The sequence below is a fragment of the Triticum dicoccoides genome, chromosome 5B, assembly GCF_002162155.2.
Source record: "Triticum dicoccoides isolate Atlit2015 ecotype Zavitan chromosome 5B, WEW_v2.0, whole genome shotgun sequence".
NCBI classification, from domain to species: domain Eukaryota; kingdom Viridiplantae; phylum Streptophyta; class Magnoliopsida; order Poales; family Poaceae; genus Triticum; species Triticum dicoccoides.
The window spans coordinates 387,897,829-387,915,207 of NC_041389.1; the positions used below are offsets into that span (position 1 = coordinate 387,897,829).

The following is a 17,379-nucleotide window of genomic DNA, read 5'->3' on the forward strand; positions in this document are numbered from 1 at the left end:
GCGCAAGGGAGGCCGGCTCCTAGCTGCCGGCTCTTCGGGATAGGAAGCTGGCTGAGCTTCTTGATTCCCCTTTCAGCCGCGAAGCCCAACCAGCTTCGGGGACTACTGTCGGAGTAAATGGCCACGGGGACTACTGTTGTTAGATTTACTAGCTTGATATACTGACATCCATCTGATCTACACATGACAATACTCTACCATGCAACATGCATTAGTGCATTATAACTGGGTTTTAGATCAAATTGCATTTAATTGTGACATACACAACTTTTCATGTTAATACTTTTCTTTGCTTATGCTGAAATTTCTCACATAACTTAAATCACAAGGACTGACTTAGTATGCTAGACAATATTTACAATCTATATATCTAATTCCGCAACAATGCGCGTGGTATCCTCTAGTATATTTTAGAGGTACATCAGAACTTATCCGTTTTAATTTTTTTAATACTTTTATAAACGGTCTCCGCATGTTTTGAAAGTATAGCGATGTACTTAAAACAGTGTTCATGGACTCTCACAAAAGCAGTTCGCATTTTTAACAAATTTTCAACCAAATAAAAATGTGACCACATACTATTTTAAAATAAATAATGAACCTTTCGAAAGCATGGTGTATTTTACTTAAAACATGATGAACAGTTTCTAAATGCACAAGAACATTTAAAAATACATGATGATTTTTTAAATACGTGAGGAAGATTTTAAGCAAATAGTGAATATTTTTTACAGACCTAAACATTTAGTGTAAACTTGTAAAGTATGCGATGAATTTTTAAAAATAGCATAACGCACATTTTGTGCATATGATGAACATTTTCTAAGCACATGGCGAACATTTTTTTATTAATTACTTGGGTCTTTTTCTAACGCACCAAGAAAAAAAATAGAACACGATGAACAATTTTTTGAAAACACAATGAACATTTTCTAAAATACAACCCTAAAGTTTTTTCCAAAAACTATGTGAGGAATATTTTAGAAATGCAAAATGCACTTTAAAAAAACACGGTCAAGGGCCTCGAAGTAATCAGGCATGGGAATCCCGTGGTCGAAGGGGAATTAGTCAAATTGACCATCCATCTTCCCACCTTCCAGGTTGCTTCTAGCAAGGTTGCCTCCCTTTCTTTGTGGAAGAAATCAAAGACAAAGAAGAAAAGAAAGCAAAAGAGACACCCCCCTCCTTCCTACGTGGATGGTTGGCTCTGGAGCAAAATCTAAGATAGTGTCTGTCGGAGTAAATGACCACGGGTAGCCAAGCCGGCTCCCTTTGGCCCTCAGAAAAAATAATGGACCGACCGAGCCCTGAAGCACCCAAGACACGGGGCCGCCTTCTTCCGGCCGGCTATCACATAGGCCGGCTGGCGGAAGGCAGCTCGGCCATAAAGAACCCTTGGAGGACGCTACGATAGGGCCGACTCCAAGAAGCCGGCCCCTGAAGGACCGACTCCAAGAAGTCGGCCTTAGAGAATCGACTCCAAGAAGCGGCCCCTGGCAGACGGCCGTGGGCCGCGCCCTAAAGTCCACCCCCCATAACGGTGACGGGACATGGCGTGGCTACAGTGGACCCTACCACCCCCAAAATCCCGGAACACGCATGACTACAGTACGCCGTACGGGGCGGCCATTCCCTGTCCGACGAGGCACTGTTGCCATGCAGATCATGATGCCATCCACGACGGGTCGCCAGTACGGCCCGTAGGCGGCGGGCCCCTTCGGTCAGAGAGACATCCGAAGGCGGCTTGACCTCCCCCAGCCGGCCTGAGGCCGGGCCGGCTTCCTATAGCCGGCTTGCTCCCCTCCTCGGGGCACGCACACCATTAAGCATACAAGACAAGGTAAGGCTACAATGAGAGCCCGCAAGGCGGCGGCACTAGCCATGCTTACCTCGACTAAGCCCTCATCATCAGAGGCGAGGCAACAGTAACCAGCCCCCGACAAGACTCCCCAAGCGGTGGGGCCGGCCTGTCGACCAATGGGCCGGTAGCCGGCGGGACCCACCAGTCGGCGGGCCCCAGTAGCTGGCGGAGAAGCCGGCGGTCGTAAACGTTGATGGCCTGGACCCACGCTCAGCCGGATTACCATTGTACCCCCGGGGCGTAGGCCTATATAACCCCCCCGGGACACCCATGCAAAGGGTTGATCTCATAGAGTTTTAGACACTACCATAGGGAGAGAAGAGAGCTAGCCTTGCCCTTCTTCCTCCTCCCACCGAACAACTCAAGGAGCCTCTTATAGTTTCTTATTGATCTAGTGATCATGCGGAGACCCCGCAAAGCAGGAGTAAGGGTATTATCTCCACGGAGAGCCCCCAACCTGGATAAGATCCGCCGGCGTGCATGTCTTCGCCTTATCCCGTTTCCAGGCACCGGCGATGTCTTACTGGCTCCCACAATGATAAGTCATCCGTTGGCATATGTCGCACCTACCACCCGACAGTGTCCCTGGCCTCTAAATACGGAGGCTATGGCCCGGATTTTGTAAGGCGCTGCAAAAAGACGGGTCATCTAGATTGATATGCCGACTCTAGAGTGCTTTTATCTGATATTTTCAGCACAAAAGCAGTTATTATGGCGATCGACCCCTCTTGGCAAGTGAGTCCGAGTTTGGATCTACACACTACTAATTCTATGAGACACGTCATCACTGACATCAGAGCTACTATAGGTTTTTCCTAAGGAATGTTGGTGTCCTCGCAACTAACCTCAGCTTATTAGTTTAGTTTGCTGCTAGATGGTGTATCATGTATTTATTTTTTATAGTAGTAATACTAGATGGAGTAGTACTTAACTTCGTCCAATGTGAGCATCATTAAGCGCTACAGTTTGAGAACTCGATTACCCTTACGATCCTTGCTCATGTATCGATCATGCAGGGATACATGTCATTAAGAAGGTATGATTGGGTGCAAGAGCCTTAATTGCGACAGCTTTGATGTTTAGTATATGAGGCAAGTCGAAGCATATTCATATTAGGTTCGTAGCATATCCCTCGTACAGAATAGTCAACAGGGTTCATGACGCGCCTTGCTATTGCCATGCTAATTTCCCATCCATATGTGCTCTGCTCCAGCGCTTCGTTCTCGATCGCATGATGTATGTGGAGTTCATGTGTTCCTAACCCAAGATGTATGTGGTGTATTCGATGCATGATTTGATTTCCTTGGCAAAACTTGGAGATACATGTGTGTACGGTGTGCCGACGTTTGGTCTTTGTTGCGCAGTTTGGAAATGCAAGGCGAGTTCAAACCTAAGCAGTGCCGGGCTGCTCGTGAGGAGCAGGCCTGGTCAACATGATCAATCCAGCTTAGCTAGCCCCGAGATAAAGGTGCCGGGAATATCCCTCCACGCGGGCCCGCCTGTCAGAGACGCGACCATCTTCCAACTGTTTCCGATGGGTGTTGTCCTTGTCTCTCCTGTCTCCTCTTCCTCCTGCAGCTACCTTTAGCTTTTAGGTGCAGGCAGCAAGCCAAGTAACTAGTTCCAGTCGCACTCCAGAAAGACGTAGAAACTAGCTTACCTCCGTGTCCATCTCTCTCTTTCTCTCTCTCTCTTTCTCCCACGTCGTATCCATATCACCGGGTGCCGAGTTCGCCGGACGTTTCCCGCCCAGCCGGAGATCAAGAGAAGGAGGATCGATCAAGTGAGCAGCTCATCGATCGATCAAGCAGCTAGCTAGCTATAGCTCGGAAGGAGGATCCATATATATGGCGGAGGCAGGTGGCGTTGTTGGTCGCAGCGGCGAGGACGAGGACGGGGAGGAGGAGCGCGGAGGGGGAGCGGCCGCGGCGGAGGTGCAAGTGTACTGCGCGGTTGGGAAGGAGGCGGGGAGGGAGTGGAGGGCCAACCTGCGGTGGGTGCTGGCCAACTTCCTCCGGAGCCGCCACCGCCTCGTCCTCGCCCACGTCCACCGCCCGCCGCACCGCATCAACATGAGTAAGCATACTACTACTTGTTTACCTCTGCTCTGAAAATACTCTATATTACTCTTCCTTCCGCCAAGCGTAATGCGCTCAAGCTCCAGCCAAAACTTTTTTGCCAGTTTCATTAATTAAGAAGAAGATTAGACATAGTTCCGCCAAGCGGGAGAGTATAGATCACTCTCGCGACATAATATTACACAAATACTTCGCACCCGGACGAGCCCAAATAGAGGCCTCATCTTTAATCTTGGTAATGACAACGGTAGTAGGGGCGGCGGTGTTGCGGAAAACCCTCGCATTGCGTTCGTTCCAAATTTCCCACGCAACAAGCATCATCAAAGTGCTACAAACCATGCGTGAGGGGCCCCTTTTGTGAGCAACCATGTCCCAACAAACTTCCACCGAGGGCACGAGTCTCCAATCTGACGGATCAATGTCGTGGAGGCCAAGCCAAGTCTTGATCTCCGTCCACACACTCACTGTGAACCGACACTGGAAGAGGAGGTGAGCCGCGGTCTCCTGAACCTGCTTGCAAAGAGGGCAAAGGTTGCAATTCGACCATCCCCGACGCTGCAATCTATCGGCGGTCCACACTCTATTATGAATAATCAACCAAGCGAAAAATTTGCACTTTGGGGGGGCCCAAGCTTTCCAAACGGTAGTGATCATGGCAGAGGCGGTGTGACCCTCAAACTGAGCATTGTATGCAGAAGACGCGGAGTATACCCCATCTTTAGTGAACTTCCAAAAAATTGCATCGTCAACTCCAGGGGTTAGAATGACATTGGAGAGCTTCTCCCAAAGGGTGGCGAATTGCTCAATATGCTCAAAAGTGAGGCCCTGAGAGGTATCAATGTTGCGGACCCAAGCGTTGTCTGTGAGACTCGAGCGAACGGAGCTTCTTTTCTTCCTGGAGAGATCAAAGATCTTTGGAGCAATATCCTTGGGGTGAATACCGTCCACCCAAGGTGATTCCCAGAAGGTGGCCCGATGACCATCACCAATGGTAACACGAGTAGCAGCCGCAAAAAGATTTCTATCATCATCAGTGCATGGCGCGCCCATGCCAATCCAAGGTTTAGTGGGGTTAGCCCACTCAAACCAAAGCCATCGCAAGCGGAGAGCGGTAGCAAACTTTTGCAAGTTGAGGACGCCCAATCCACCATATAACTTGGGCTTGCACACCGTCTCCCAATTAATTTTGCATTTCCCGCCGATGACCTTTTCACATTCCGCCCAAAGATAAGCGTGTCTAATACTGTCAATTGCCTTGATGACCTCGACTGGCAGATCCAGAGGAGTGAGGTGGTAGATTGCTATAGCAGTGAGGACCGCCTTGACAAGAACAATGCGACCCGGCGACGCAACATGTCTGCCAAGCCGAGTGAGTTTTCCAGCCACCTTGTCTTCCAAATGTTGAAAGTGGATTCTCCGAAGTCTCCTGACCGATAGGGGCAGCCCAAGGTATCTCATAGGGAAGGTAGTTTGGATGGCAGGGAAGGACATGAGGATATCATCGAGGGCAACATCATCGCAACGAATGGGTGCCACATGGCTCTTGGCGCAGTTAGTGACTAGACCGGTGACCTCACCAAAATTAGCAAGGGTGGATGCTAAGAACTGAATGTCTTCTTTTATTGGCTTTTCACGAAGATGGCAGCATCATCCGCATAGAGAGACGCACGAAGGGTTTCGGTCCTGGCTAGAATAGGGTGCAGCTGGCCTTGACTCGTCGCTTTAGCACTCCCTGCAGTGCGAAATTACTCGTACAATTTCTTTTGGAGGGTTAATTTCTGTTATGTCCATTTTGTAGATGTCACCATGTTAGTACAGTACCTTTTTGTTTCTTGGTACGCTTTTTGTGTGTCGACGAGGAAACTCGTGTGTGGCATCGCCGGGCGCACGTACGGGCTGACGACGACCTTGCCGCTTGTTTGATCGCAGTTGGGGCGTGGGTCCCAGTGAGCCAACTTGCGGAGCACGAGGTGGCCGCGTACAGCAAGCTGGAGGAGGAAAGGGCCAGCAAGGCCCTCGACGTCCTCATCGACATCTGCGCAAGTCAAAGGGTTCGTTCCTTCCTTCGTCCACACCAACCCCTCCTCCCTTCGTTTCCTCTCATGACGAGGCGATCCTCATTTTGATCCCCACCACCGCCGAGACGCTGAGCTGAACAGTCGCGTTCGATCGGAGCAGGTCCACGCGCGCAAGGTCGTCGTGTCGGGGGACGACGCCGCGAGGGGCCTGGTCCAGCTCGTCGACGACCATGGCGTGGCCGAGCTCGTCATGGGCGCCGCCGCTGACCGGGGATACACCAGGTACCCGCCTACCTACCACTCTCTCGGTCCTGCAGTAGGTTCATACGTAGCACGATGGATTCAGCATTTCTGCTGCCTCTAGTGTCGGTGTGTGCGCGCGCGTGGATGTAGAGATGATCGATACAAGTTACTGTTTTCTAGCCAGATATGGTGTGATACAAGATACTTTGTGATTGTGATTGATATGGTTTGTGTGGTTGTTAGGAAGTTGCGGACGCCCAAGTCCAAGAAGGGGGTGACGGTGCAGCGGAAGGCCAACCCCTCTTGCAGGATCTGGTTCGTCTGCAAGGGAAACCTCATTTGTACCAGGCACGTATATGTCTGAACATCTTGATGCCATTCAGTTCACTGTATCATATAGAGATTACCAAGAAGAAACTGTTTGACAGAGAGGACCGAGTAACAGAAGGAGACCAATAACAATAGGACTGTGCTAACGACCAGTCGACTGGTCGTCAACGACAGATCCGGACGATATCTCCTCTCCCCTAATCACGCATGCACATTGCATGCAAACTTCCCTCGCGTGCACGCGCATGTAGACTCTTTGTGTTGGACAATAGTTACATGCAAAAAAACCAAAAAACCTGATGTCACCAAAGATTTCATCTAAAAATAGAATTCAAAATGTTTTGTAGCTCAAACCGTCGGTCCGATTGAAAAACTGTTTTCACATAAAAGATTCGCAGCGACGAGATCTACGAAACTAGATCCCATGTTGATACATTCCGATGACTTTTTTTCTGGTAAAAAGTTACCACATGTGCTACATAAGTTATCATGCCTGTGGTGCATAAGTTATCATGTTATTTACACAAAAATTACCCAGACATAAAAATGTTCCTCCAACCTTCTCTTCACAAGCACATGCGTGCATGCATTAGAGAGATTTTTTTTAAGTCATCCTAGTCCTCCCTGTTCGAAACTTTAAAATGTTTTACAGTTCAAAACCGTTGGTCCGATAGAAAAGTCGTTTTCACATATAAAATCCATCACGACGAGACTTTCAAAACTAGATCTCATGTTGATATGTTCTGACGACTTTTCTTCATGCAAATAGTTACAGTTGGGCTAAGTAAGTTATCAGGTCTGACGAGTGTCTATTATCATGTTATTTACACATGAGTTACCGTGGTACATTTTCAACAACATGAGTAGTTATCGGGAGGGGGAGGGGGGGGGGTTGTTTTCAAACAACTTCCTCCCCTCCAACCACCCCTGGATCAAACTTACCGCGGTATTTATATGTAAGTTAACACACCCCCTCCCTTCCCGGGTAAAGTTATCATGGTGTTTGCGCTTGAGTTATCAGGTTTGTGGCGTGTAAATTGTCATGCTATTTATGCTGAAGCTATCGAGGATGTCTTCAACAACTTTTTCTCCCGGTTCAAAGTTGTCACAGTGTTTGTGCGTGAGTTATCAGGTCCGTGTTGTGTAAATAATCATGCTATTTATGCAGAAGCTATCGGGGGTGTCTTCAACAATTTTTTCTCTAGGGTGAAAGTTATTACGGTGTTTGTGCATGAGTTATCATGTTTGTGATGTGTAAATTATCATATTATTTTCGCATAAGCTACTAGGAGTGTATTATACCACATGCAGCCAGATAACTACGAAAATGAACCATGTTGATAACTATAGTACATTTGGCCCGATAACTGCATAGTAACCATATTGGTAACTATAGTACATCTAGCCCGATAACTACAAATAACCATGTTGGTAACTATAGTACATCTAGCCCGATAACTACAAAATAACCATGTTGGTAACTATAGTACATCTAGACCGATAACTGCAAGAAGCTACCGCCGTCTCGTCTTCATGAGCTGGACACAAACCCTAGCAAAACTTAAAGCATCAAAAAACAGAGTCCTCCCGCCGGCAAGCGCCGGGATCCACTGTGCACCCATGGCAATAACGCCACCGGTGACGTGGTAGATCGACGACGCTGCCGACGGGAGGTAGAAATCCTAGCCGCCTTTTCGTTCGTTGAGGTGAGACCCATGGGATTGCATGAAATTCCATGTTATTTGCATAGGAGTTGCAGAGATATGTTTCTAACTCTTTTTTTCAGGATCGAAGCTATCATGATGTTTGTACGTAAACTATCAGGTCTGCGATTTATAAATTATCGTATTATTTTCGTAGCAGTTAATAGTGTATGTTGCAAACAACTTTTCTTTCCGGATCAAAGTTACCGTAGTATTTCCACGTAAATTAATGGGACCACAGTGCGTAAAAAGAGTGTATGATGCACCAAAGAAATTCGTGAGGAAAACAACCCTAGAAGTATCCATGTATATACAATCAAGAAAAAAAAAACCTTTGCATACGATGTTTTACGTATGACGTGCATATGATTGTATAATTTCAGGTCCATTATTTACATAAGGATTTCATCTAACAGTGATTAGTTAGTATGGCACATGCATCAAATGCAAAAAAAGTTGAATATGCGCTAGTAGTTGAAGACAACGAGTTCAAAAGAGTTGATCGCTTCCTACTAGAGAACAAAAGCGTTTGGTTGAGATGGTTCTCCCGGTCAGCCCACTGTTGGAAGAGCGGAGTTTGATTCCTGCTTAATGATCCTTTCTTTTTGGATTTACAATGCGCTCTGGGCCCACCATACCAAAGTTGAAAACTGAACGCACAATCAACTCCGACCTTCTCTCGTTGAACGCGAGTCTCGCGCGGCAGCGATGCCTCAAACGAGGACGTTTCCTTTTAAATCGCTAACCGCCCGTCCTAGCCGCTAGATTGCGATCGCACGACTAAAAAGTCGTTTGGATCTGTTGCAAACGTCAAGTCGGACGGATTTTAGCTTTCTCGATAACAATAATACCACAAAATCATTTTTAAAAAAAAACTTTATTGGAAAATCTTTTTTTTATGTTTGACTGTATTTATACAGTAATAGACCAACATTTATGCCATCAAATTATTAGCATTAGATTCATGATAAAATATATTTTTGTTATGTACCTATTTGGTTTCACAAGCATTGACATATTTTTGCATAAACTCGGCCAAACTTTGTTGGAGTACGTTTCATTGAGCATATCTCATATCTGGGAAACTACACACAAGTGTTTTTTTTTCGAGGGTACGCCTGTGGCGTACCTTAGCTTTATAGAAGCGAGAAAATATGTACAAGAGTTTTACAAATGCGCTAGTTGGAAGTCATAAGCCGACCCCAACCAAGCCTCCACACCACTCCTAATGCTACTCTACTACTCGGATATATGTCGATCCTCCAAAAGCTCCTGCCGTAGCCCAAGTCCTCAAATCGTCGAAGATCAAGTCCACAGTCTCCCATTCATTCTTGACTTGGCTCGATCCGAACACTCTCGCGTTCCTCTGTTTCCAAAGAGTCCAGGAGATGAGCATCACAAATGTGTCAAATCCTTTCCGGGTTTGCTTGTGTATGCATTTTCTAGCTTCCGTCCACCATTGCACCAATTGAGATTCATATGTTGGGCAAAGCTCCATCCTCAATCACATCCTAGTCATGCATCTGTATCACACTTGCCTAGAGAACACACATTGTTGCAGGATGTGGTCAACCGTGTCTTCCTCTTGGTCACAGAAGTAGCACTTTGACGTTTGATCTTGCAAACCGTGCCTAGCCCTTCTATCTGACATCCACAGTCGATATTGCACTGCCAGCCACATGAAGATTTTGCATGCAAGTGGCGCCCAACATTTCCAGATTGCTCCAAAAGAGTGAAATCTAACTCCTCCCTCACAAAGCATCTTATATGCGGATGATGTTGTGTAGACTCCTGTCACATTCCAAGCCCAAATGGGACTGTCCTCAGTTTGAGCATCCAACTGAACCTCCGAAATGATCTCCCAAAGTCCCATGAACTGGTGAGACCCCCCGTGCATAGGTCACCCACAACGTCATTCATCCATGCATGCGCGCACATCGCATCACGTACCAGCCTCCTGTTGGCCACCTATGTACGGATTGTCGCCACAACCAAGGGGGCTAGATCTGCAATGGTTGCGCCATGGAGCCACCGATCTTTCCAGACAAAATTTTGTCTCCCGCTCCAACCTTCCATTTAACCAAGCTCCCAAAAGCTTGTGCAACCTTTTTGTCCGCGGTCAAGTTGAGACCTTGCCAAGGCCTGGAAGCATCCGTGCGTCTAAGCCATTCCCATCGTAATCTTAAAGCAATGCCGTGCTTGGATAGATCAATGACGCCCAAGCCGCCCAAGTATTTTGGCCTGCATACCCTTGCCCAGGATACCACACACTTGCCGCCATTCACCTCCTCTGTCCCGGCCCAGAAAAAAGCCCGGCAGCCTCTGTCCACTCTTTCCAGCGCCCATTTTGGCGCCTCCGCATGTTGGAAATATGCCCTAGAGGCAATAATAAAAGTATTATTATATTTCAATGTTCATGATAAATATCTTTTATTCATGCTATAACTGTATTATCCGGAAATCGTAATACACGTGTGAATACTTAGACCACAATATGTCCCTGGTGAGCCTCTAGTTGACTAGCTCGTTGTGATCAACAGATAGTCATGGTTTCCTGACTATGGACATTGGATGTCGTTGATAACGGGATCACATCATTAGGAGAATGATGTGATGGACAAGACCCAATCCTAAGCATAGCATAAAAGATCGTGTAGTTCGTTTTGCTAGAGCTTTGCCAATGTCAAGTATCTCTTCCTTCGACCATGAGATCGTGTAACTCCCGGATACCGTAAGAGTGCCTTGGGTGTATCAAACGTCACAACGTAACTGGGTGACTATAAAGGTGCATTACAGGTATCTCCGAAAGTATCTGTTGGGTTGACACGGATCGAGATTGGGATTTGTCACTCCGTATGACGGAGAGGTATCTCTGGGCCCACTCGGTAATGCATCATCATAATGAGCTCAATGTGACCAAGTTGTTGGACACAGGATCATGCATTACGGTACGAGTAAAGTGACTTGCCGGTAACGAGACTGAACAAGGTATTGGGATACCGACGATCGAGTCTCGGGCAAGTAACGTACCGATTGACAAAGGGAATTGTATACAGGGTTTGATCGAATCCTCGACATCGTGGTTCATCCGATGACAACATCGAGAAGCATGTGGGAGCCAACATGGGTATCCAGATCCCGCTGTTGGTTATTGACCGGAGAACGTCTCGGTCATGTCTACATGTCTCCCGAACCCGTAGGGTCTACACACTTAAGGTTCGATGACGCTAGGGTTATAAAGGAAGTTTGTATGTGGTTACCGAATGATGTTCGGAGTCCCGGATGAGATCCCGGACGTCACGAGGAGTTCCGGAATGGTCCGGAGGTAAAGATTTATATATGGAAAGTCCTATTTTGGCCACCGGAAAATGTTCGGGATTTTTCGGTATTATACCGGGAAGGTTCTAGAAGGTTCCGGAGTGGGGCCCACCTGCATGGGGGGACCCACATGAACGTGAGTAGTGGGGGAAAGGCCCCACACCCCTGGTCAAGGCGCACCAAGATCCCCCCTTAGAAGGAATAAGATCATATCCCGAAGGGATAAGATCAAGATCCCTAAAAAGGGGGGATAACAATCGGTGGGGAAGGAAATGATGGGATTTCTTTCCTCCCACCTTGGCCAACGCCCCAATGGACTTGGAGGGCAAGAAACCAGCCCCTCCACCCCTATATATAGTGGGGAGGCGCATGGGAGCTCAACACAAGCCAAGGCGCAGCCCCTCCCCTCCCCAACACCTCTCCTCCTCCGTATATGCTTGGCGAAGCCCTGTCGGAGTACTGCTGCACCAACTACACCACGCCGTCGTGCTGCCGTTGGAGCAATCTTCCTCAACCTCTCCTTCCCCCTTGCTGGATCAAGAAGGAGGAGACGTCTCCCGTCCCGTACGTGTGTTGAACGCGGAGGTGCTGTCCGTTCAGCACTTGGACATCGGTGATCCGAATCACGTTCGAGTACGACTCCATCATCACCATCCCCTTGGCTAGCTTCCGCTCGTGATCTACAAGTGGTATGTAGATGCAAACTCTCTCCCTTGACTCATTGCTTAGATGAACTCATAGATGGATCTTGGTGAAACCGTAGGAAAAATTTTAATTTTCTGCAACGTTCCCCAATAGTGGCATCATGAGCTAGGTCTATGCGTAGTTCTCTTTGCACGAGTAGAACACAATTTTGTTGTGGGCGTGGATTTTGTCATCTTACTTGCCTCTACTAGTCTTTTCTTGCTTCGGCGGTATTGTGGGATGAAGCGGTCCGGACCAACTTTACATGTACGCTTACGTGAGACCGGTTCCACCGACTGACATGCACTAGTTGCATAAGGTGGCTGGCGGGTGTCTGTCTCTCCCACTTTAGTTGGAGCGGATTCGATGAAAAGGGCCCTTATGAAGGGTAAATAGAAGTTGACAAAATCACGTTGTGGTTATTCGTAGGTAAGAAAACGTTCTTGCTAGAACCCAATTGCAGCCACGTAAAAGATGCAACAACAATTAGAGGACGTCTAACTTGTTTTTGCAGCGATTGATCATGTGATGTGATATGGCCAGAAGTTGTGATAAATGATGAATTGTGATGTATGAGATCATGTTCTTTGTAATAGGATTCACGACTTGCATGTCGATGAGTATGACAACCGGCAGGAGCCATAGGAGTTGTCTTTATTTTTTGTATGACCTGCGTGTCATTGAAGAACGCCATGTAACTCACTTTACTTTATTGCTAAACGCGTTAGCCATAGAAGTAGAAGTAGTCGTTGGCGTGACAACTTCATGAAGACACGATGCTGGAGATCATGATGATGGAGATCATGGTGTCAAGCTGGTGACAAGATGATCATGGAGCCCCGAAGATGAAGTTCAATGGAGCTATATGATATTGGCCATATCATGTCACAACTATATAATTGCATGTGATGTTTATTATGTTTATGCATCTTGTTTACTTAGGACGACGGTAGTAAATAAGATGATCCCTTACAAAAATTTCAAGAAGTGTTCTCCCCTAACTGTGCACCGTTGCTACAGTTCGTCGCTTCTAAGCACCACGTGATGATCGGGTGTGATGGATTCTTACGTTCACATACAACGGGTGTAAGACAGTTTTACACAGCGAAAACACTTAGGGTTAACTTGACGAGCCTAGCATGTGCAGACATGGCCTCGGAACACGGAGACCGAAAGGTCGAACACGAGTCGTATGGAAGATACGATCAACATGAGAATGTTCACCAACGATGACTAGTCCGTCTCACGTGATGATCGGACACGGGCTAGTCGACTCGGATCGTGTAACACTTAGATGACTAGAGGGATGTCTAATCTAAGTGTGAGTTCATAATTTGATTAGAACTTTATTATCATGAACTTAGTCTAAAACCTTTGCAAATATGTCTTGTAGATCAATGGCCAACGCTAATGTCAACGCGTTCCTAGAGAAAACCAAGCTGAAAGATGATGGCAGCAACTATACGGACTGGGTCCGGAACCTGAGGATCATCCTCATAGCTGCCAGGAAACAATATGTCCTAGAAGGACCGCTAGGTGACGCTCCCATCCCAGAGAACCAAGACATTATGAATGCTTGGCAGTCTCGTGCTGATGATTACTCCCTCGTTCAGTGCGGCATGCTTTACAGCTTAGAACCGGGGCTCCAAAAGCGTTTTGAGCACCACGAAGCATATGAGATGTTCGAAGAGCTGAAACTAGTTTTTCAAGCTCATGCCCGGGTCGAGAGATATGATGTCTCCGACAAGTTCTACAGTTGTAAGATGGAGGAAAACAGTTCTGTCAGTGAGCACATCCTGAAGATGTCTGGGTTGCACAACCGTATGACCCAGCTGAACATTAACCTCCCAGATGAGGCGGTCATTGACAGAATCCTCCAGTCGCTCCCACCAAGCTACAAGAGCTTTGTGATGAACTACAACATGCAGGGGATGGAAAAGACCATTCCTGAAGTGTTCTCGATGCTGAAGTCAGCAGAGGCTGAAATCAAGAAAGAACATCAAGTGTTGATGGTCAATAAGACCACTAAGTTCAAGAAGGGCAAGGGTAAGAAGAACTTCAAGAAGGACGGCAAGGAGGTTGCCGCGCCTGGTAAGCCAGTTACCGGGAAGAAGTCAAAGAATGGACCTAAGCCTGAGACTGAGTGCTTTTATTGCAAGGGGAAGGGTCACTGGAAGCGGAACTGCCCCTAATACTTAGCAGATAAGAAGGCCGGCAAAACCAAAGGTATATTTGATATACATGTAATTGATGTGTACCTTACCAGTACTCGTAGTAACTCCTGGGTATTTGATACCGGTGCCGTTGCTCATATTTGTAACTCACAGCAGTAGCTGCGGAATAAACGGAGACTGGCGAAGGACGAGGTGACGATGCGCGTCGGGAATGGTTCCAGAGTTGATGTGATCGCCGTCGGCACGCTGCCTCTACATTTACCTACGGGATTAGTTTTGAACCTTAATAATTGTTATTTAGTGCCAAGTTTGAGCATGAACATTGTATCTGGATCTCGTTTAATACGAGATGGCTACTCATTTAAGTCTGAGAATAATGGTTGTTCGATTTATATGAGAGATATGTTTTATGGTCATGCTCCGATGGTCAATGGTTTATTCTTAATGAATCTCGAGCGTAATATTACACATGTTCATAGTGTAGATGCCAAAAGATGTAAAGTTGATAACGATAGTCCCACATACTTGTGGCACTGCCGCCTTGGTCACATTGGTGTCAAGCGCATGAAGAAGCTCCATGCCGATGGACTTTTAGAGTCTCTTGATTATGAATCGTTTGACATGTGCGAACCATGCCTCATGGGCAAGATGACCAAGACTCCGTTCTCCGGAACAATGGAGCGAGCAACCAACTTATTAGAAATCATACATACCGATGTGTGCGGTCCAATGAGCGTTGAGGCTCGCGGAGGATATCGTTATGTTCTCACTCTCACTGATGACTTAAGTAGATATGGGTATGTCTACTTAATGAAACACAAGTCTGAGACCTTTGAAAAGTTCAAGGAATTTTAGAATGAGGTGGAGAATCAACGTGACCGAAAGATAAAGTGCCTACGATCAGGTCGTGGAGGAGAATATTTAAGTCACGAATTTGGCACACACTTAAGGAAATGTGGAATCGTTTCACAACTCATGCCGCCTGGAACACCTCAGCGAAACGGTGTGTCCGAACATCGTAATCGCACTCTATTGGATATGGTGCGGTCTATGATGTCTCTTACTGATTTACCGCTATCATTTTGGGGATACGCTCTAGAGACAGCTACATTCACTTTAAATAGGGCACCGTCTAAATCCGTTGAGACGACACCGTATGAATTATGGTTTGGGAAGAAACCTAAGCTGTCGTTTCTAAAAGTTTGGGGATGCGATGCTTATGTCAAGAAACTTCAACCTGAAAAGCTCGAACCCAAGTCGGAAAAATGCGTATTCATAGGATACCCTAAGGAAACTGTCGGGTATACCTTCTACTTAAGATCCGAAGGCAAGATCTTTGTTGCCAAGAACGGATGCTTTCTGGAAAAAGAGTTTCTCTCGAAAGAAGTAAGTGGGAGGAAAGTAGAACTCGATGAAGTACTACCTCTCGAACGGGAAAGTGGTGCAGCTCAGGAAAATGTTCCTGTGATGCCCACACCAACTGAAGAGGAAAACAATGATGATGATCAAGGTACTTCGGATCAAGTTACTACTGAACTTCGTAGGTCCACAAGGACACGTTCCGCACCAGAGTGGTATGGCAACCCTGTCCTGGAAATCATGTTGTTAGACAACAATGAACCTTCGAACTATGAAGAAGCGATGGCGGGCCCGGATTCCAACAAATGGCTTGAAGCCATGAAATCCGAGATAGAATCCATGTATGAAAACAAAGTATGGACTTTGACAGACTTGCCCGATGATCGGCGAGCGATAGAAAACAAATGGATTTTTAAGAAGAAGACGGACGCGGATGGTAATGTTACCATTTATAAGGCTCGACTTGTCGCTAAGGGTTATCGACAAGTTCAAGGGATTGACTACGACGAGACTTTCTCTCCCGTAGCGAAGCTGAAGTCCGTCCGAATCATGTTAGCAATTGCCGCATACAATGATTATGAGATATGGCAAATGGACGTCAAAACGGCATTCCTTAACGGACATCTTAAGGAAGAACTGTATATGATGCAGCCGGAAGGTTTTGTCGATCCTCGGAACGCTAACAAAGTATGCAAGCTCCAGCGATCCATTTATGGACTGGTGCAAGCATCTCGGAGTTGGAACATTCGCTTTGATGAGATGATCAAAGCGTTTGGGTTTATGCAGACTTATGGAGAAGCCTGTGTTTACAAGAAAGTGAGTGGGAGCTCTGTAGCATTTCTCATATTATACGTAGATGACATACTCTTGATGGGAAATAATATAGAATTTCTGGACAGCATTAAGGCCTACTTGAATAAGTGTTTTTCAATGAAGGACCTTGGAGAAGCTGCTTATATATTAGGCATCAAGATCTATAGATATAGATCGAAACGCCTCATAGGTCTTTCACAAAGCACATACCTTGATAAGATTTTGAAGAGGTTCAAAATGGATCAGTCCAAGAAGGGTTCTTGCCTATGTTACAAGGTGTGAGACTGAGCTCGGCTCAGTCACCGACCACGGCAAAAGATAAGGAAGAGATGAGTGTCATCCCCTATGCTTCAGCCATAGGATCTATTATGTATGCCATGCTGTGTACCAGACCCGATGTAAACCTTGCCATAAGTTTGGTAGCAAGATACCAAAGTAATCCCGGCAAGGAACACTGGACAGTGGTCAAGAATATCCTGAAGTACCTGAAAAGGACGAAGGACATGTTTCTCGTTCATGGAGGAGACGAAGAGCTCGTCGTAAAGGGTTATGTCGACGCTAGCTTCGACTCAGATCTGGATGACTCTAAGTCACAAACCGGATACGTGTATATGTTGAATGGTGGAGCAATAAGCTGGTGCAGCTGCAAGCAGAGCGTCGTGGCGGGATCTACATGTGAAGCGGAGTACATGGCAGCCTCGGAGGCAGCGCATGAAGCGATTTGGGTGAAGGAGTTCATCACCGACCTAGGAGTCATACCCAATGCGTCGGGGCCGATCAAACTCTTCTGTGACAACA

General features: G+C 46.7%; 1 protein-coding gene across 1 annotated transcript; it reads left to right on the forward strand.

Annotated features, from left to right (window-relative positions):
• The first annotated feature begins 3,708 nt into the window (after positions 1-3,708).
• LOC119309560 (U-box domain-containing protein 33-like) lies at positions 3,709-6,786 on the forward strand. Its single transcript, XM_037585541.1, has 4 exons — positions 3,709-3,937; positions 5,869-5,990; positions 6,118-6,239; positions 6,444-6,786. Exons 1-4 carry the CDS (start codon positions 3,709-3,711, stop codon positions 6,562-6,564), a joined length of 594 nt encoding a protein of 197 aa, XP_037441438.1. The 3' UTR covers positions 6,565-6,786.
• The last annotated feature ends 10,593 nt before the right edge of the window (positions 6,787-17,379 follow it).